Consider the following 22,272-nt stretch of genomic DNA (forward strand, 5'->3'; position numbering starts at 1 on the left):
TTTCTAGGGTGGAAAAAAAGGGGGCAAAACGAGGTATACTCACCATATCTGTAATTTGATTTTTTTGCCGTCTAATTCGATGGTCCTAATTTTGAAATCAATTCCTGGAAAAATATAATAGAAGCAAACGTCGAGTCAGCAAAAGTAATTATTTGATAAGGGTGTTAGATAATGTAAGTGACTGGTATGTCGATTAGCTCTTCTATTTGCATTATGTTGGAAGATAGTCATTATCCGTATATTACGATAAGCTCAAGAGGGGCGCGTTCCCCACTTTGATAAAAATGTAAGCGGTTAAGAGACTAATAGTATTATAATAATATATATCAGCTTTTGAGCCAAATATTTAGCATTCAATTTTTAATCGTTTCAAATATGAGATACCGTGTGTTCGACTTTTGCGAATTATTCTAAATTGCGCTAACATCGACTATGACTAATCAGGTGTAGATGAACTTAAACTGCGACCAAAACTATCCGTTATCAACAATGTTTGATACCGATTCTGGAAAGGGAGAATGCAGTGCGAGTGGTGCACGGATGTGAAAGGAAGTATCTTGGCGAGCGAACGTGAGGTGATCGAAAGGTAGAAGAAGGGTTTCTATGAACAGCTAAATGGTGCTGAAAGCGCAGCCAAAAAGTACTTCAGTACTGTGGATTATGGAAATCAAACAGCTCACACTTTGAGGAAGATTAAGAATGTCATTCAAGATCAATAAAGCTGCTGGATGGCATCTGAGCTGAACTCATAAAGATGGGTCCGGAAAGGCTTCTTCTTCTTCTTCTTTCTGGCATTACGTCCCTACTGGGACAGAGCCTGCTTCTCAAGTGTTCTTATGAGCACTTCCACAGTTATTAACTGAGAGCTTACTATGCCAATGACCATTTTTGCATGTGTATATCGTGTGGCAGGTACGAAGATACTTCATGCCCTGGGAAGTCGAGAAAATTTCCAACCCGAAAAGATCCTCGACCGGTGGGATTCGAACCCACGACCCTCAGCTTGGTCTTGCTGAATAGCTGCGCGTTTACCGCTACGGCTATCTGGGCCCCGGAAAGGCTATAAAGAGGTTATACCCCATTCTAAAAAAGGCGACAAGTTAGGTTGTGAGAACTTCCGAGAGAAACCCATTTTAGAAGCAGTTTATAAAGTCCCAGATTATCACATATAGTAAACGAAATCGTGAGAAGTCATTGAATCGGTTCTGTTGAGGACCGATTGACAAAGGACAAGCCATTTACTTACTGTACAGTAATTTGTTTATAAATACAGTAAATATAAGTTCTGAATATTTCATTTCGATTTCAGAGCGGTATGCCGACAATTTTAATAAATTATGTCAGTTTGTTTGCTTTGTGGATGACATGGGTATTGTCAGCAGAACATTAGAAACGGTGGCGGTTGTACAGACTCTAAAACGTGCAGGGTTTAGAAAGTGAGACTCAAGGTGCGTCAAAAGCAAAGTACATTCTACAGATATTGAGTCAATGTTATAAACTCAATCAATATGGCGTAAAGCGAGCAAGGTGGCTTGATCAGATACAGCAGAATCTGGAAAGCGTGGATCGACATTAAGACATCATTCTTGGAGAAATTTTAGGAATTTTTGATAGAATCCATTTTGTAGGGATTTGAACCACTGCGACCATTAAGTTGATGGAAATTAGGGGCATAATGAACACCCGGGGCGAAATGGACACCCCTTCAATCTCTGAGAATATGTATACCTCAGCAAAAGTTCATACGCTTCATGAAATCTGTATCGCATTTGAAATATTTGATGGTAAAAAAGTTTATGTTTTGCTTCAATTGTTCTTTGAAATTTGACTTAAAGTTTTTCTCTGCTTCAAATTGGCATATAAGGAAGACTGTGGGAAAATCTATTTTTTGAGCAAAGTAACAAACCCAGAAAGGTTCTTTTTAGCTTTTATGATAGAGATCCAGCAACATCCTTCATTGTGATTTGGAGGATAAATTTTCACTTACATTACAGTACTAACGTGCTTGGAACATTTTTCAAAATTTATCCATAATTGCCATATAAACCTAGAAAATCTTCGGGCCACCTTTAAATCACCACCTGAAAATCTGAAAATGTCACAGAACACTATTTATATGACAAGGATGGAAAGGAAGATATGGGAGATTGAATTTTCAAACATTTTTAAATTCTGAATCGCGCTAATGTGAGAGCCCTGCGGGACATTTGGTGGAACTCCAACGCAGGATACTTTAAAAAATGTTCCTAGGACACCCTCAGAATCTTCACTATAAAATCCTGTATTGAAATCTGTGAAATATCTGCCCAGGATTTTATATGAATCAAGAACTCGGTCAGAAATCCACCCAGGACTATTTGGAAACCTTGCCCAGAGTTGTGTGTTAATGGGCTTTGACGATTCTGAGAAATTTTGCCAATGGTTTTGTGAGAATTTTGTCCAAGTTTTCCGTAAAATTAATGTACAGAATTTTGTAAAAAATCAAACTTTTGCAGGGATATTCTGTTCAACTATTATATCCGCTTACCATTTGACTTTATTTAAGCTTGGTTGAAATTCTGTTTTTTTTTTATCAAATATAAAAAAGTCATGCCAGATTGTTTGTGAATCCTAATAAAAATATTATTCTTATTAAAAAAGTATGATTTCTCATTATGATTTCCGCACACAAGAATTATATATAGAATAATTTTACCGCATATTCACTTCACTCTTCGCGGGCCGCTAAAAATGACGTTGCGGGTCGAATGCAACCAGCGGCCCTGATATAGAGGAATGCCTGGAGGAAACCCAAGGAAGAAACATTGAAAAGATTCCTAATTTAGAGGAATGTCAAAACGAGTTTCCAAGGCAATGTCTTGAGAAAAGCCTACACGAATCCCTGTAGCAGTTCCCAGCTCTGGAAGTCCTTCTATTCATAGCTTTTTCTTACACACAAGAAAAGGTAAAATAAGAGCTCGATGTTAGTACACACTATGCTCATTTTATAGATTATGGTGATTATTTCCCAAATCCCAACAGTTGATCAGTTCGCTAATCTAAATTACCATGTACGAAAGATTCGTTTACTCGCTAGAACCAGTCCACTTTTTAGAAGTCTCTCAAATTAGAACCGAACAGTAGTGAATCAAAAACAGATAGGTATCGATTGGGAGACACCAAAAGCTAAAAAGCACAGAATACACTGTGGAAGACATGTGTGAAACGATTCCATACAGATGATGATTAATGTTCACTGTCAACATACCCATAATCTAACCCTTAATTAGGCTCAGGTTTGCGAAAGAAGTTTAGGCAACGAAACACAGGTTCACCTGTACTATGATTAGAGTATGATTAGAGTAGAAAGAACACTACAGTGTAGATGGTGAAAAATTAAACGAATTGGTGCAATCTTGTTTAAGCATTGACAAACAACAAACAAACAAACAAACTGTTTCTCTCTGAATTTTGAAGATTTTAAATTAAAAAAAAAAGATTTTCAAATATTGAGAGTTTTAGGATACAACTCAACCGATATGCATGAAATTGTTCTATGGTCAAAACCCTTTATTATATGGTAAATATTCTATTTTTATGTGGGGAGTTGAGGTACTGCAGAGAACATAGGGTGACGTAAAAGCTTCAGGACTTGAGCTACCATCCCAAGTAACATTTTAATTTTTCCACTTGCCATGAGATGTTATTACCACCATATCGATGAAACTCATTTTAGAACTTATTAGTATCAACTACTTTTAAAAACCTTCGATAAAACTCTGTTAAACTCGAAAAGGCCCACACTACAAGAGGTTGCAATATGAGCAGTTTCCATATAGACTAGCGGCCGAAATATTTTCACCTTTTCATGTCATATTTTTGAATTTTGTGATACAAATTTGATGTTTGGCTTTCAAAAACATAGTTTTGAGACAGACTTGTGGATAGGGCCTATAGCGACATAATGAGTTTTGTTATTTATGTTGCATATAGGCCACTAACGTCGAAAAAACATTATAAATATTACAACACACATTTTATTTAAAAAAGAGGTATATATTTTTTTCAGCGTAGTCCTCACATTTACCCGAATAAAAGACGAAAATTTTCATTTTATTTTTCTAAGATAGATTTTTTAGTGAGCCTTAGATCAGTGTATAAAGGTCTGTATAAAATATTACGATTATGCAGTAAATTTTATTGAACGTATACATTGTGTTTGCACTGAATTCTTCTTGCTCTAATATTTCAGCAATATCTTAATATTTATTTATTTTCACTATTGAATGATGTACAAGAATGATTTACTATGAAATGATGTACAAGAAAAACTTGAACAACTACCGTAAAAATTAACATTACATATACCTACTTTGCAATTAGATTGAATGGACAAATTGAATTGAAATTTGTGAAAAAGTTACAAGTCTTTTGATAATTGATCGCTGTTGTTAGTAGTTTTGATTAGATGTTTGATGATTTTCAAAGCAATGGCAACCTTTTTATTACAAAATTGAGATTTTATCTTCTGACCTAAAGATTCTGGTTAAACTACTGTACTATGCAGTTGAGCTGCACTAGGCTATCACTCATCAAAATTACTTTCACTTCGGGAAAATATAATTTCAAGCTGGAGAGAAGATTACGAACTGAGGGTGGGTTAGGAGCACAATCAGACTCTCGAATGTGCAATGTGGGGTAGTAATTGGGAATGCCATTGACGGTTTGTAATCTTCTACGAGGTTTTCGAAACCCAACAGGGCGCGTGCACCGGGTTGCGGATAGGAGCAAAGGGTGATCAATGGCATCTACTCAAAATAATAGAGCAAAAAGCCGTTCCATGATTAGGTAATGTTTAGCGATCTTCTATGGTGTTCTAATACTATAAAATTCTTCACTCACTGGGAAGTCTGGCCTCAATAGTGATAAAAACATAAAATAATACCTAATACTTAATAAGTACAATGTAGTAATAAATGAAATAAAATCAATTTTCTATACTTGACAAGGTTTTGAAGACAATCAACGAGTGAAAGAACTACCTATTAGAAAAGCCACATCAGCTAAGGCTATACATATACAAATGTTGGTCATAGGGTCATGGCGAACATTCGGTATGTATGTCTATGACTGATTCTTATCTAATAGGGGCACTAGAAGACCACGCGGACAATTTCGAAACAAATTATTTTTATACATCGGTCTTACGATCCGAAAGGCTCAGCTATGCTGCAAAGTCATTTTATAAGCTATTCATTACTACTGTTTAATTGTTTTTAATATAACTCTTTACTGATCACTGTTCCTATATTCTCTCTTTCTCTCCTTCTTATCTGTTGCATGATTATGAGCATCACTAATATAATGCATGAGCATGCAGAATAAGAATAATTTCAGGATTGAAAGCAATACATGGATACCTGGATAGAATAGCTTCGAAAAGTGTGCTCAAAATAGAATATTTCTGGTCAGGGAAGTATTATCATCAATAGACTGGCCCTAAAACAAAAATGTTGTAAAACTCAACGGGGCACCCCCTAGATATATGCCTTAGGGTAAGAAAAAAGCGCTCACAAAATTTCAACTCGATTGGTTGCTGCACCAGCTTGCGCATTCAATTTGAAGTTTGTATGGAATATTCGTTCCAAAGATATTGAGAATTGACCCAATGTCACTGTTTCGTTCCGTATACTAGTTGATCGCGTTCAATTGAGCCCAGAATGACAAACACACTAGTTTATACCCTAATGAACATAATTGCAGAAGGTTGTATCTAGATTTAAGCTCGTTTTCATTAACATTTCAGTTATTGATAGTTAGGCTTAGATCAGCCTCCCGTACAGTCACATATAGGCATGTGCCTTGTGGAGCAGCTCGCCCAGCGTCATAGGTGGGTATGATGCGCTTAGTGGCTATGTTGAGGAAATACAAAGCAGTATAGCATGAGCTTAGCAAATCTACTTCAAATAGTTAAAACACCAACTTTAACAATTTAAATCATGATACAACCTTCTACAATATTGTTCGCTATGGTATCAAGTAGTGCTTTTGACATTCTGGGTGCAATTGAACGCGATCATCGATTTTCCTGAACCAAACATTAGACGATGCGCTGAATCTCATATGTTTGAGCTGAAAATCCCATATTAACTTCAATTCAAATGCGCCAGCTCATGAAACGACCAAATGAGCTGAAACTTTCAGGAAGTCTTCTTCTTACTCTAAGGAATAATTCTGGAGGGTGCCCCGTGGAATTATTATTATTATTATTATTTGTCGGTAGCGATAGGGGTAGTACTGGCACTCTTAATCTGCCCTAAGCTTCTTCCCAGCATTTGCTTTTATAAGCCTCTATTGCGTTCATCACACAGACGTTCCTAAGCAATGTTGCTCAAATGGTCACTGTGTACGCTAGCAGCAATCAGCTCTTGCCGTAGTTTTGCAGTCTAGTAGTTCAGACTACTATCAAACTATGATAAGGCCTGAAATGCTACTAGAGTGGTTAAAGTGAGGAACGAAATAGTTTTATTAAAAGGTCCTTATTCCCCATTTTATTTCATCACTCACTATCGTCACTTTTATTTTCGACACTATCACGTATATCACCGATTATCACTCATCAACTTTCATAATATACTTCAGATATACTTTCCGTTATATCACTTTTCACATCACACCATTTTCATATAAATTCATTGTTATTACCATTTACCATCTGTTAGCATTACTAAGTAATTAAAAGATATTCAATTTAAATGTATCATTATTTTTGTTGCTGTTAGCACTATGATCAAGAAAGTTACAGTAAAAAGAAATCACTTCGATTAATTCTTCTGCACTCGCTGTCATTATTAACACTTTTATCATGCACGTTTGAAGAACTAGGCAATAAAGTTTATATTCCGAGAAATGATTGCACAATGCATTATGGCCATTATTAAATTATTAGAGTTCACATCATTATTATTATATTTTAAACAAAACTTTCAGAATCACTTCCACTTTCATTTTCAAATTTTCATCATCATAGATTTTATTATAAAATTACTATTAGCACCTTCACAATCACTAAATTTAATAACGAAGAAGTTTACGCACAGTTCCACCAAACACCCATTCTTATGTTGCATTTTAAAACGATTGATCACACGTTGGCTTCGAAACTTAACCACCATTGCTGATTAGTACAAAGGATGCTACAGCTCGTGTAAACGAACTGAAACATCAACAACCAGCACTGGTTTATAAGTAACTAATGAGCCCTGGCGGTCCCTCCGTTCGAAGAGGACCTGATAATATGCCGAAACATATTAACAGATCCTCCGCCTGAATGCAGCCGTTTCATGATAAATCATGAAACGTTGGAGGTGTGCCAAAGTATTGGGAAGGTGATATGTTTCACAGACGGGTATTATTATGGTGCACCTTCTACTTTGGCACCGTCAAACCCTGTGATCGTGGCCAGGGAATTCTGGAGGGTGCCCCGTGGAATTATACAACTTTAATTTTCTTCCATACTAAGCTGGGCCAGTCTAATCATCAAGGGTATGTAAAAATTTTCCTTTATTAACTCCTAGATCACACAAACAAATGAATTAATAATATCAAATATTTTGATCGCATCGTCAATCAGTGCAAAAACAGATAGTTTGTAAAGTTATCACCATCGATTGAATTGCGCTTTTTATAGTAATGTTCATTCAGTATCAAAATCTCCTAAAGCGTCGCATCATGCCATCAGCAGCCCTTAGCATCACTCTCATATTGTTATTATTTAGTTGTTTATAAAATTTCTAGAAAGCGATCAGCATATTCTTTCTTACATGTACAATGGCCGATCTATTTGGAATTTTAATAATCAAATCAAACTTCAAAATTCAACTAATTAACTCATTACGCGTGGTCGGACATGATCGGAACACAATAATCTAGCATTATCTGTTTTTAGTCAGATAATAGTTCTCGAAGTTAAAGCAGATACAATCGACCCACTTTGCCCATTCACGTTACTACTTTAGCTTGTCCTCAGGAAGGGGTAATATTTAAAATATTGAAGAATATTAAAGTTATTTCAATTCAACTTAATTGAATCCACAAAAGAAATCGGAAAGGGCAATGAACCGAACCTGACCGGCACAGCTGTTCATCACCGTTCAACATAGCATAGTTCAGCACGCAAATCTACAATGAGCGAGTAGTTCATCAAAAGGTAGTCTGTCCCTAACTATGGACGTATATGATTCTACACAAGTCAACAAGCACGTAGTTAAATGCATCAACAGCCGCTCTTGACTCAATGCATACGAGTGCCAAAGTAGTTCTATTCTCGACCAGGGCGCAAATCCATCCATCCATCGCATCGGTCGGAATCCCACCGTTTGTTATTAATAACGAATACCTACCGTAAGCCAAGTGTATGTCAGGAATCTATGTTTTAAAAATATATATCGGCCACGGCGCTAATTTTCCCATGTGCGCGGTATGGAAGAGGAAGTATGCATAATGTTGTTGTTTTTATTATTGTTTATTGTTGATACGTTAATACATGTCTTTCCTGCCGTACGATCTTCGATGTCTAGAGAAATAGACAAGTTCTATAGACGGAAATAGATCGACTGAGTACCGTGTCAAACAGACGATCGTTAGAATTTATTGTCCTCTCCACTTAGTGATTTTTTACTTTATGCGTCGTCTTTCGCCAAGATCACACAGTGTGCTAATCTTGCTAGTGGCATAATTGTCCCATAATGGCGAACATAAGTGGTTCTACTTTGAATAAATAAGAATATTTGCTGAATTGAAGTTCTTCTCAATACAGACTATGTTGCGTTTATTGTACGAAAGACTAGCGACATTTCTTTCAATTTAGATCAAGGTCACGCGGGAAAGAAAGATATCATGTTAGGTATCAGGAGGCCGGTTCCACAGGCACGATTCCCGTCATTAAGGAGATATGTGCCATCGCTTTGTCGCCCCTTTACAACAAGATTATTCGAAAATCAAAATTTTGAAATACACATCTTTTAAAATTTGATTATTAATGCTGTCGAACAAATTAAGACACTTTTTTCCATATTTAAAATTTAGAAGTTATTCAGATGCATCATTGGTCCACAGCCTAACTGATTATGTACGCAACCTTAATGTTTTCAAAACATAGTGAGGCTCGCAAAATTTTCGTCTTCATCGTTGTCTTGGCATCACGTCCCCACTTGGACAGCAACTGTTTCACTATGAACACTTCCACGGTTATTAACTCAATTAATCAATTTCTCAGCCGTCTTCCATTCGATACAGGTGAAATTCTGTAGAAAAATATGACAGTTTTTTTTTTAAATTAATTTATTTCTTTTTCTTTTAGTTTAGGATACTGATTTATAACATGCTTATTGGTTCATTTCTTTGTCAGCTTTGGGATTGCATGTTATTTCAGATGAAATTTCGAGTATTTATGAAGTTTTTAAGGGGTGCTAATTCCTAGATACCGTAATATCGTAGAGTTTGGTGACATCTTTTTGAGAAGTTCAATGATTTCTATTAGCTTTAAAGGCTTTGAATACTGTGTTTTTTGAATATTCAGCATGCTCTGTTATATGATAATTTCGAACCTTGCTACCATATGGTGATTAGAGAACGAAGCCACACCTCACATTTTCAAGAGCACAAGACTTGAGAACCAAACAGCGCTCTCCGTTGAAAATTTATCCCATTGGTGCACCAGCAAGCAAGTAATTTGATTGATTTTCATCGCGAACTGTTGTCAGATTCTCTAGACTTGTGCATTTGAAAAATCAAAGTTTGGCTTCGTTTTATAATCACCTTAAAGAACAAACACAAATTTAACCTCTAATAAGAAATTCCTCCACAGATTTCTTCCAGAAATCCCTGCAGCGATTTCCTCCAGGAATTTATTGCAGTATCGACAATTTTAAAGGTAAAAGGAGAATTTTGAAGAATGTGTTGTTGGTTTCGAAATTCATCCACGTACTGCCTCCAGAAATTCCTCCGGGTATTTCCTACAAGAATTCCTCCAGGAATCTCCTCCTGTTAATTCTGCGAAGTTCATTCAGGACTTCTTTCCAGGAATCTCTCATAAAATCCTTTGGGAATTCTACCGAAGTTCTTTAGAGATTCCACCGGAGTTCTTCTGGGAGCTCCACTGGAGTCCCTCCAGGAATTTCCCCTGGAGTTCTTCCAGGGATTCCCTCGGGAGTTTCTCCAGGAATCAACTTGAGAACTTCCTGCAGGAAATCCCGTAGAAACTCTCGTAGGAATTCCTGAAGAAATTGCTAGATGAACATCCGGGAATGGAAACCTCAGGAAATCTTTGAGGAGCTCCCGGGAATACTATCGAAAGATTTTTTTATGTAACTTCCGTATAAATTCTTGGAGGAAAAGAAATTTCAATACGAACTCCCGAAGAAATTCCTGGAGGAATACCTACCTGGAATCCTTGAAGGAATTCCGGGGCGATTTCTTGAGTCCCTCCGGATTCCTCAGCAGTACTTCCGGGAATTCTTCAAATTTTTCAATAAGATTTCCCAGTGGAGCTTATCGTAACAGTTGCTGAGAAAATTTTGAAGGACTTCTTACAGGTATCCCGGGAGGAATTCTTGGCGTACCAAGCAATCCTTTGAAGAAGCTTCTAGGAATTTTTGGAGAAACTTTCGGTAAGGGAACCATCAGAAATTCTAGTAGGAACTCTTGGAGGAATTCGCGGGATGATTCCTGGAGGAACTCTTGGTGAGATTTCTGAAGGAACTCCCCGGTGGCATTCTTGGAGGTACTCCATTGAATTTGCTGAAAGAACTCCGCCCAGATAACTACTATATATTACTGTTCGTTTACTGTATGTATTTTCGTGATCCAGGAATTTAATCAGAAATTAATTCAGATATTTGTCCTGTTTCTTCCAGTTCTTACCCAGAAGATTAAATTTCAAATTATTTCGTTCAGGAGTCCATTCAGTAATGCTTATACGAACTCAACTTCTAATGGATTAACTCCAATAATTTCCATTTGGAAATCTTCAACATTTCGAGCAGTAATTTCTCCAGAAATGCCTCCACGAGTTTCTTAAAATATCCACTAAAATAGTTATTCAGAAATATATCTACCTTCAACAATTAATCCAGAGATACCTTCAGGAAGATCTTCAGAAATTCTTTGAGAAATTTTCCAATGGTCAAATTTGTGTAGAAATTCCAGATCCTGTAAGAATATCTGAAATGACTAGGAGATTCCTTAACACTTAAAGGATTTTTTTTTTGATAGTTTGCTAAGATGATTATTACGGCTGAATTTATTACAACATACAGCAGCAAGGATGGAAATCTAGTGATCATGACAAAATAAATGATGCATCGCGGTTGTTCTTTATCCTGCGATCATAGCAACAACGATTAACGTTTTGTCGTCAAGTTATCATAACAAACTACGCTCCGCGAATAATGCATCATTCTGCATGTGTGCTAACGAACAAATGTTTGCAAACCGAAATCATAATTTTATTGTTGGGGGATTTTTAAGCTTTTACTCCAAGATTCGACTCCTGTAATTCTTGATCCGGAAGTTGATCTGGCATGGTTTGGGAAAAAAATAATGCCGTGGATGTGTTCCGATTTACGTTAATCGCAACATGTTACATTATCCGACAAACGGTTTATCCCGCGACAAACAGTGCATCAGATGCTCCATATATCTGAACAAAGTGCGCGTAATGAGTCGTTGCAATCATGCTTTTGCAAGAACATCGGCCCTCTTAGACCGTTCAAATACTGTGTTGTTAGTCGTTAGAGACGATTTTTTTCCATCCTTGTACAGCAGGGATAATATTAAAAAAATAAATAAAAAAAAACATGAAAAACATCAAACGGGATCTCTAAAATTTGTAAAGGAATTACTGGAATAATTACGCAAATTGCTTACAGTATGCTGGAGTGAAATCTTAAATAATATTTTGAAAAAAAATCCAAAGAATTTTACTGATAATTACTCGAGAGTTGTTTGGGAAAACTGCAGGAGAAATCCTTGGATGACATTTTGGATAAATTTCTGGAGGAGTCCCATGTCGAATTTAATTGGAAGTGTTCCTAATAGATTGTCTGTTATAATTTCTGGATGAATTTTTGAAGCAATTTCTGGGAGAAACCGTTGATGACTTCTAGAAGATAGTCATAAAAAATGGATGGAAGAATAAGTGGAAAATTCGATGTAGAACTCCGATAGGAATTCTTGTAGGCTTCACTGAAAAAACATAAACGATTTTTTTTTCAAAGACGAATAAACTTTTGAGGATTTTTTGGGACGAACTCCAGTAAGAATCTTTGAATGATCTGCTAGAGCAGCTACAGGAGAAATTGATAGAAAATTCTTGGGATAGTCCCTAGAATAATTCTTAGAGTAAACTTAGTGGAAATTGCTAGAGGTAGTTGCGTTAAATTTTCTGGAGCAAATTTTGCGAAATTCCTTTTGTTAAATGAAAAACTCTGGTGGAATGTATGTACGAATTGATGGCGAATCGTTGTAGGATTTTTTTGGAGGGATGCCAGAGAAATCACCGAGAGTACTCCAATAGCAATCTCAGGAAAAGTCACTAGGAGAATTTCTGAATCTTTTGCTCGAGGAATCTGAGAACTTGTAAAGCAATTGCCTAAAAGTCTGAAGGTTTCTCTGCTATCTCCAAAATTTACAACCAGAATTCACTGCAAAGATAAAGGCGGGATATGTGACTTTGAGGACGATTTTAATTTTACTTCCATTAAGAAGGCAATTTTTCGAGTTTTGCATTAAAATAGAAATTAAGTCTCTTAGAACAGCTATAACAGGTATAATAATCTGATAACATTCTGGGAGAATCCTTTAAGATGTTTGAACATTTGTTATAGTTGCTGTGATCTAGAAAAAGCATCATTTAGTAAATAAACATACCAACAATAATTATTATTTTGGAATAAACTACTTTTAACCTCTCCCTTCAAACAGTTCTGTTTCAGTTGATCCCTGTAATTGAAAGAAATTTCTGGAATCCTTGGATGAATTTGTTAAACGTTTAGAAACTCCTGAAAAAATCATGGAGAAGCCGTTGAAGAATTCCGGGGTCTCAATTCTTGAAAAAAATGCTTGAGTAACTCCTTGAAGAAATTCCCAAAAAATGTTATAACTCAGGTCTGGAAGCAGTTAAGAAGAAATTTCAAAAATTATTCTGAATACTAAGGGAATCTCTGATCGAATTTTTGGGGAATCTTAGAATGTATTGAAAAAAAACAGTCTAACTTTAGGGAAACTTTCTGAAATCACTGAAGAAATTTTAAAATACTTAAATAAATCACTGTAGGAATTTCTTGGGAAACTCTCGGAGCAAATTTTAGAAACACTTAAGTGCAATAAAGTGAAAAGAAATTTCTTTAAAACAGCCTTAAGAAAATATCACTAGAAAAAGCATTCAGTAAAAATTATTGATGCTTTGAATTCTCGAAAACTTCCTGTTCTAAAAGTAGGGCATTATCTCTAAGATCAACTGCTGTTTTTAAATGATTGATCAAACACTTTGTTCAAAAAAGTCGGTATCTTAAGCAATGTAAACATCGTGATTACATGAACATGATTAGTTACATTGGTTAAATTTGTATCGAACTATCCGAAGGTATGTCAAAATCGTAAGTTCGAAATCAATATCAAAAGATTGCTGCCTATTGTATTGTTGAATTGGCCTAACGATTTGCACATTTCAAATAATCACTTATTTAAAAATCAACGTTTTTATCCGATTTATATTACCACTAATCGTTTAAATAATAGCATACACATAGTTTAATTTTTCTCTAAGCTCAAATGCAATTCCAGGACTTCACAAGTTTTTACAGGTATTCGACACCCTGGTAGGGGATCGTTCAAATATTACGTAACGCATCAGGGGGAGGGAGGGGGTCTTACGTAGTGTTACGGTCCATACAAAAAAAATAAATTTTCCATACAAAAGTTGTTACGTGGGGGAGGGAGGGGGTCTAAAATTAACAAATTTTGCGTTACGTAATATTTGAATGAACCCTAGTGGCATCTGAACAGCGAATAACCATCCCCAACTGTAAGGTAATCGCAATCCCCAAGCCAACCCACATTTCGCCGTTCTGTTTGCTTGGTTGCCAAATCCACAAACTGGATGATGTCGCCTCGCCTCACTATCAACAATTCCACCTTACTAACAACACCATAAAGGATGATGACGAATGGAATGCCCACTCTATCAGGCAAGTGTGTAACTTGCCGCACAGTACTTGGAAGAGCAACAAACTCCTCTCTGCTGCCTATATGAACAGCAATGATATAAAAGAGAAATTAATCAGCCTAATAGAGACCGAAACAGTTTCGTTCGGACAACGAATACATGGATTGCAAAGAATGTCTCAATCATGGCCACAAATTGACCCAAGAATTACTTCCGCTCGTTCCGTTTCGAAACCGTCGACTGTCTTGTGCACCTTTTTCGGTAAAAAGAAATCCAACTAAACCCGAAAAATAAGTGTTATCAAGTCGACCGCCGTCGTCATAAAGAAACAAGCTGAAAGCGACGACGACGACGACAAGAGTTCGGATAGTGACTGAAAAATCTGATGTCTGACTCACCGATCGTGCTGATGAAGGTCGTGTTGAAAGCATCCTCGGAGAACCGGAACAGGATACAGGTCTTGCCGACACCGGAATCGCCGATCAGCAGCAACTTGAACAGATAGTCGTACGTTTTCGCCATTATTTGGTACTGCTATGCTGGTGTATTAGAGTGCTCGCTGCTGGTGCTGCTTCTTGAGACAGGTTTTCCGTTTTTTTGTTCCTCTGTGCCTCTACTGCTGCTTCTTCTGTATGGGGGGAGCCTCTTTAGTAGGGTGGTCCAAAATTTCACTTTGTCGGGAGAAAACTAGGGGCTCAACCTCCTAATGGTAGCTTATGGTATAACAAGCAATCTTTTGAACTTTGAGAATAGACGTTTGAAGGTTGCCCCGTTGAGATTTTTGAAAAAAAAGTCCTTTTTTAGTGATTATGTTATGTTTAAATATTGTGAAACCCATTATTTTTATATTTTTGGCAGATTGCTATTTTTATATTTTTTGGCGAACCAAACTACTTGGAAAATATCATGTTTCCCACAAAAATTTAACATACTGATTTTTTGATTCCTTGAAAAGTATGATAATTATTTTTTTTTTTTTTTTTGATACGCTAGTATTATTAATTACATATGGAAAGATGGTATAATTTACAAGGAAAAACTTAGTCAAAGACATAATACCCCTAATTTTATGCGTTTTAGAGTTTTTGAAGCTTTACTGGTGGCATAAATCTGACTTTCCTGATATGTTTTTGCAGAATATCATTTAAATGCGATCCAATTCTCAAATTTCTCATCATATACGACACAGAAGGTATTCTGAGGAAAGTGGGACTTAAAAAAACGATAGTTCATACAAATTGTTCAAAATAATTTTTAAATGTAATAAATACTTAAAGCTTTAGGAAGAAAACGTACATTTGATGGTATATCACATCGCACTTATCATGAACTAAAATTTCGTCACTAAAAGCGTGAAGAGGAATACAGCATGTTAAAGTATATCATTTATAAGTCATTAACCAAAGAGTAGCACTATCAATTTAAATTGTAAATATGTTCTGTTATAATTGTTATGCATGGCAGAAAATTACCTAATGGAGGGAATTGTTTTCCGAAACTACTAAATTTGTTTAAAACAACAACAATAAAAATAGAAAAGTAATCGTTTTAATGTTGGATTTCAAATTTCTTCTATGTCTTTGTTTAATTTTGAACAAAAAATATATAGAAAAATTAGATATTTTCTTTTCCTCTTGAACAATTACGTTATCTCAATTCGGGGCGAAGTACCGTTTTGATTCATATTACGGACACTTAAGGCCTCAGTGAAGTATAACTCACAAAAGAACATGTAAAATTAATCACTCGGTATGAATCCTCCACGTTATCGAACCTTTAAACCCCTTAACTTTCGAATGGTGAGTGAGGACGCGATTCCTAAACATGAATAATTTTAAATAAATAGAAATGTGTGGACTTTACATGATTCTTTTTACGGACGCTTCCTTACTTTTGCCTCATATTCCGGACATTTCGATTCGAATTCCGGACAGGTCAAACCAATCATAAATAGAAAAGTCAAATCATCAAATGAAATCGTTAAACCACTAGAGAGATGCCTAAGGAAGTTGGGCATTATAAATTTTCATAGATATCTATGGAAAATGCTTATTAAAACAAGCCTTGAAAGTGAGAACTTTTGAATGGCAAATATTGAAACATTCCGTGTGAAATGTTTCCCATACAAAGTGGAGTGTCCGTTATTTGAAGCTGTCCGTAATATGAAACAAAACGATACCTTAATTGTTAAGTTAATGAAAATTGAATTTAGTACTAAGGGGAGATCCCCCAGTACCAGACACTTAAGCCGCTAAATTCATAATTTAAATACTAATGATATAATGCAATCTTGCTGCTCATTTATGCTATTTTTATCATTTTTGTAACGTACATAAATGAATGTGAAAATATAAAAATGAATTTTGACGTTGAATTTTGATTATGTATTTTAGTACAACACATTGACCAATCTTATAATGTAAAACCAGACACAATCCGAGAATTCTGTAAATTTGTACATCATTGAATATTTTATCATAAGAATAGTGTTTCATTACTAATTTGATACATTTGCAACATTTTCGAGAGTTATTGGAGTTTTACTTAGCCTGCAAGTCGTCTAACAAAAAACTTCTTTCATATATAATGAAAGATAACACATTTTAAGTGTTGTTTTGAATGTTTATTCTTCTTATTTTTGTAAAATCTCGCATATCGATAAAATCTCACAAAGCCATTGGTAACCGAATGTGTAGCTCGTTGTGTTTGAGCAAATGGATGGACCAAAATAAAAATTATCACCACTGGAAAATAGAGGAGGATCTTCTCATCATCGTAACATTGCTAAATATAGAGTAATTCTATTTATTTGCTCTGTAACAATAAGCTACACACTTGGTTAATAATGGCTTTTAGGGCGAGATCATAAATTAAGCTAGAAATTAATATTTTTAAGACACTGGTGCAAAATTACAAAGATATCAAGTAACAAATCAAGCTGTCTGAAGCAGGGGGACAGGAGGTGCTAGGGTATTTTTTTTCAAATATTAAATGTGAAAAATATATTTTTAAATTATTTTTTTTTTTTTGTCGGTAGCGATAGGGGTAGTACTGGCACTCTTAATCCGCCCTAAGCTCCTTCCCAGCATTTGCTTTTATAAGCCTCTATTGCGTTCATCACACAGACGTTCCTAAGCAATGTTGCTCAAATGGTCACTGTGTACCCTAGCAGCAATCAGCCCTTACTGTAGTTTTGCAGTCTAGTAGTTTAGACTACTATAAAACTATGATAAGACCTGAAATGCTACTAGAGTGGTTAAAGTGAAGAACGAAATAGTTTTATTAAAAGGTCCTCATTCCCCATTTCATTTCATCACTCACTATCGTCACTTTTATTTTCGACACTATCACGTTTATCACCGATTATCACTCATCAACTTTCGTAATACACTTCAGATATACTTTCTATTATATCACTTTTCACATCACACCATTTTCATATAAATCTGTTAGCATTACCATCTGTTAGCATTACTAAGTAATTAAAAGATAATCAATTTAAATGTATCATTATTTTTGTTGCTGTAGAGTCATTACTATTCAAACTATGATTTAGCCTTATGATCAAGAAAGTTACATTAAAAAAAATCACTTCGATCCATTCTTCTGCACTCGCTGTCATTATGTATTAACACTTTTTTCATGCACGTTTGAAGAAATAGGCAATTAAGTTTATATTCAGAAAAATGAATTATGGCCATTATTAAATTAGTAGAGTTCACATCATTATTATTATATTTTAACAAAACTATCAGAATCACTTCCACCTTAAATTTCAAATTTTCATCACTATAGATTTTATTATAAAATCACTATTAGCACCTTCACAATCACTAAATTTAATAACGACGAGTGTAACGCACAGTTCCACCAAACACCCATTCTTATGTTGCATTTTAAAACGATTGATCACACGTTGGCTTCGAAACTTAACCACCATTGCTGATTAGTACAAAGGATGCTACAGCTCGTGTAAACGAATTGAAACATCAAACAACCAGCACTGGTTTATAAGTAACTAATGAGCCCTGGCGGTCCCTCCGTTCGAAGAGGACCTGATAATATGCCGAAACATATTAACAGATCCTCCGCCTGAATGCAGCCGTTTCATGATAAATCATGAACCGTTGGAGGTGTGCCAAAGTATTGGGAAGGTGATATGTTTCACATACGGGTATTATTATGGTGCACCTTCTACTTTGGCACCGTCAAACCCTGTGATCGTGGCCAGGGATTTTTAAATTAAATTCACACATTTTGTGAAATTTACTAAGAATGTTCAAGATTTTGTTTGTTCCGTAACTATGTGTTGGGGATTTGTGTCATAACAATAAACCAAAACTATTGAGTGCAATATATAGGTACATATATGGTCCATCAATCGAAATATCATCTAAACATCTTAAACTTTCTCAGAATATATCTAAGATCTTTTTACTGCTGCTCTTATAACTGTATGTATTCTCTATTATTTTTAATTATTTTTTCCTATAATTAACTGTATGTATTTATTACAACTGTAATTAATATACGATCATCAGGAATTACTTTAGACCGACTACCCTTATTTGTTTGATCTGTAGTTATTACAGCTATCTTATTACTTCTTTCTCTTCCTGTTTTAGCTGGAGCTATTACTATATTATAAACAGACCGAAATTTAAATACATCTTTCTTTGACCCAATCGGAGGAGGAGATCCTAATTAATAGTTAATTCTCTAGGATTTTTATTCAAATCAAATCAGTTAATTTTCCCTAAGATTAAGTTATTATTCCGAAGATTTCTTCAAGACATCATTTAGGGTCGGTGTTCCCTTAGTAGACAGTCCCCTATAGTCGCACTAGTGGCTTTTCACGGCCGTTTTACTACAAATCGGTTCGAAATATTTTTTGACATGAAGGTCAGCAGCTATTTATCTAAGTACCATTGATACACAGTTTGATTTTGTTCAAAAAATTAATGAAATAATTAGTTTTGCTTAAAAACCTATTGATCCTATAGTAGCACTACTGAAAGAAAAATTTTTTTATTTTACGAAATAATGGATGAATTAAAAACTTTTTTGACATCAAACGAAAGCTTTTGATCCACACTTTGAGAAAAAAATATAAAAGTTTTGTAAAAATACGGTTTTGATTTGTATTTTGCCAACGGCGTGATGCTAGTGTTACTATAGGAACAGAACTTTGAAATAGTGATACTATAGGCACATGTATTCCTATAGTGGCACAAACGATAATAAATACAAACATATGAGTTTTCGTAGTTTTCATATTTTTTCTACAAAGCCAAGATAAAAAGCTTTTAGATGATTTAAAAATAATGACGCTAGCATTATTTTCCGATTTTATACGAATATTTGTTCTTAGCTATGCGACTATTGGTACATCGATCCTAGTGGTTATTTATCCATCAAATTTCCAAATTAATTCCTCCAATTTTGTTTTAATTGCCTGGAGAACTGAACGGAGATTAAAAAACTCAGAGATTGCATCAGGGATTCCTCCGGATTCTTCAAAAAATTCCTCATGAAATTCCTAAATCCTTCAGGATTCAGTGATTCTTCCATCGATTTCTCTAGGACATCCTCCGAGATTCTTGTTCAGAACATCTGTAAAAATTCAATCAGTAACTTCCAGCTGCCAGCCTTCAAAGACTTATTAGGATTACCTACAAAATTGTCTCTCAGAGATTTTTTAAGATTTCGATTAGAAAATCTCTTAGAATAGCTTCAGGAATTACGCAAGAAGATTCCTCCTAAGATTTCCTAAGCAAATCCCCCAGTTTTTTTTAAATAATTGCATGGGAATTCTTCAGACATTTTTTTCCGAGCATTCCTCGAGGAGTTCTGCGAGGAATGTCTCCTGGCAAATGTCATGTTTTTTTTTTCAGAAAATATAATTTTTTTTTAATCTGAGAGGCATTTCTTTTTTTTTTTTGTTTTTTTTTGTATGGTATTCAGTTGGAGCTGCCTGACAGCTTAACTTGTCAAGGCTGAACCCTCGGTCTGGCTTTTGCCAAGTTTCCCCTCTACCAGGACCAATACTCAGACGGACTAGGCAATGGCGCCCACATGAACACTGCTTTTTTAGTATTGTGACGTGGTAGTTTTTGAAAAGTACCCATATTCCATATATTGCTTCTGAGAAAAGGAAGCATTGTGAAAATCAGCAGCTCCATCAGAATTTGTTTGAAATAGTAGTGTCATTACTAATACTGTCTAGTCGAAATGGTTTAGAATAATTTGTCATTCAAGTGGTATTCTGATTACTCCTGTCTTTTACGTAAGATTAGAGTCTTAAATGTCAACTGTCGTCAAATCTTAACAAAATTAGGCTGTTTAGTAAGAGTTCTAGTTAATTTCATTTTTGTTGTTAAAAGTATTTATTGGTCATTACGTTCATATATCCTTAAAGAAAAAAAGTCGCTTTCCTTGTCTGTTCATCATTTTTTCGAAACTAGCAAGTGTACCCTAATGATCGATCTCAGCGTCTTACTTTCCAGTCATTTTTATAGTGAACATTGAAGAGTAAAGTTACCTTAGGCTTCTATGGACCAATGCATGGGTTCACTAATTTGACGTTTGAGCGGTGCCGAATTCACTGGTTTCCATGGTCACATAAATAACACGGCACCGCTACAACGTCAAATGGTGAACCCGTGCATAGGTCCATTACAGTCTCCTACAAGATTCACTTTTCGATGGCAAATGCAATGCTTCACAACGCCTACTTTCTACTTGTAAATTTTGCGAAAATGAAGCTGGAATTAGATTATTTATACCGCTGTTACAAAAGAGGTATTTCTTATTATGGCAATATAAAAACCATATTAAAATAAGATTGTCGCCACTTATTTCTACTCAGTGAATCTACTAGTCATTTTCCTAAGAGTTTCTAAGTATTCCCTACGTCGTATATGATAACGATGTATCTAGCTAGCTAATAGTAAGAGTGGCTACGGATCATTCTGGTTAGCAAAAGGCAAACTGAACGTCACCAATAATATTAATGTCCACTTCGAATAGATTGATTATTTGAAATGGGCATCAATTCTATCAATGACGCAGAATGTCCGTTCGATCACATCCGAGATATTATTGCGTCTATGCCATATGAATTATGACGCGGCTTTAAGCAAAAATGCCAAAATGTGATACCACCACTACAGGTTACGCCTTTGGTTTCCATCATATGGGCTAATGGATTATGCCCTCCCATCGCGGCAAAGTCGCATAACCAAGGGGAGGGTATTTTTTTTTTTTTTAATCTGAGAGGCATTTCTATAGAAAATTCTGAAGTAGCCTTTGAACAAGGGTTACTGAATCTCGCAGGATTGTCTCAAGGCATTCCCTGAAAACCATAGGACGAAATATCTGAAGATTTTTTTTATAAATGAACACAAGAATCAACGGAAAAATCAATTTAGTACTAACTTGTATGAAACCTTAAGCCTTTCAAGACGGACGATGTTCAACTTACAGTGACCAGCGAAAAAAATAGATCATTTTGCCGTTTTTCATACAAAAGTTTGGAAACTTTTGATCACACGTTTTGAAGTTCTCGCAAATGTCCTGCTTAGAAAAAAATGTCAAAATGTTTGTTTTGATATATTTTGAAAAGTATGAATATTACAGAAAAAAATAGTTCTACATACTTGTTTCTCTGGTTAAATCAAACATTTTTGTCAAAGGGTATGCTCTAAATCCATTTGTTTCAAAAATAGTTCAAAATGAAAAAAAGGATTTTTGGCAAAATGGGGCATTTGCGATAGCTTTAAAGTGGGTGATCAAAATGGTTGTCCGACATTTCGCGGTAAACCATCGAGCGGCATTTTCAATAATAACATTTTCATAGGTGATTTACCCTTCTTTTGAACACCAGAACTCCTTTAATTTGCACAGTTGAGATAAATGGAACATCTCAATACAAACCGCGAAACGGTACACCGCGAAATGACATGCCGCCAAATGGTACTAACCATGAAATGTCGTACCGCGAAATGGCAAACCCCGAAATGGTACACCGCGAAGTGGATTGCCGCAAAATGTTATACAATCGATCA

At 35.5% G+C, this 22,272-nt stretch overlaps 1 protein-coding gene across 1 annotated transcript in view; it reads right to left on the reverse strand.

Annotated features, from left to right (window-relative positions):
* The window catches only part of LOC5572947 (ras-related protein Rab-8A), a 38,854-nt gene that overhangs the window by 11,298 nt on the left and 5,284 nt on the right, over positions 1-22,272 (reverse strand). Inside the window, exons 2-3 of the mRNA XM_001654227.2 lie at positions 14,605-14,834; positions 44-104 (exon numbers count right to left, since the gene is read on the reverse strand). Coding sequence (XP_001654277.1) covers positions 44-104; positions 14,605-14,728 — 185 coding nt within the window. The 5' untranslated portion in view covers positions 14,729-14,834. The remainder of the gene's footprint in view (positions 1-43; positions 105-14,604; positions 14,835-22,272) is intronic.

Source organism: Aedes aegypti, chromosome 3 (assembly GCF_002204515.2).
Source record: "Aedes aegypti strain LVP_AGWG chromosome 3, AaegL5.0 Primary Assembly, whole genome shotgun sequence".
In the NCBI taxonomy this organism is placed as follows: Eukaryota; Metazoa; Arthropoda; class Insecta; order Diptera; family Culicidae; genus Aedes; species Aedes aegypti.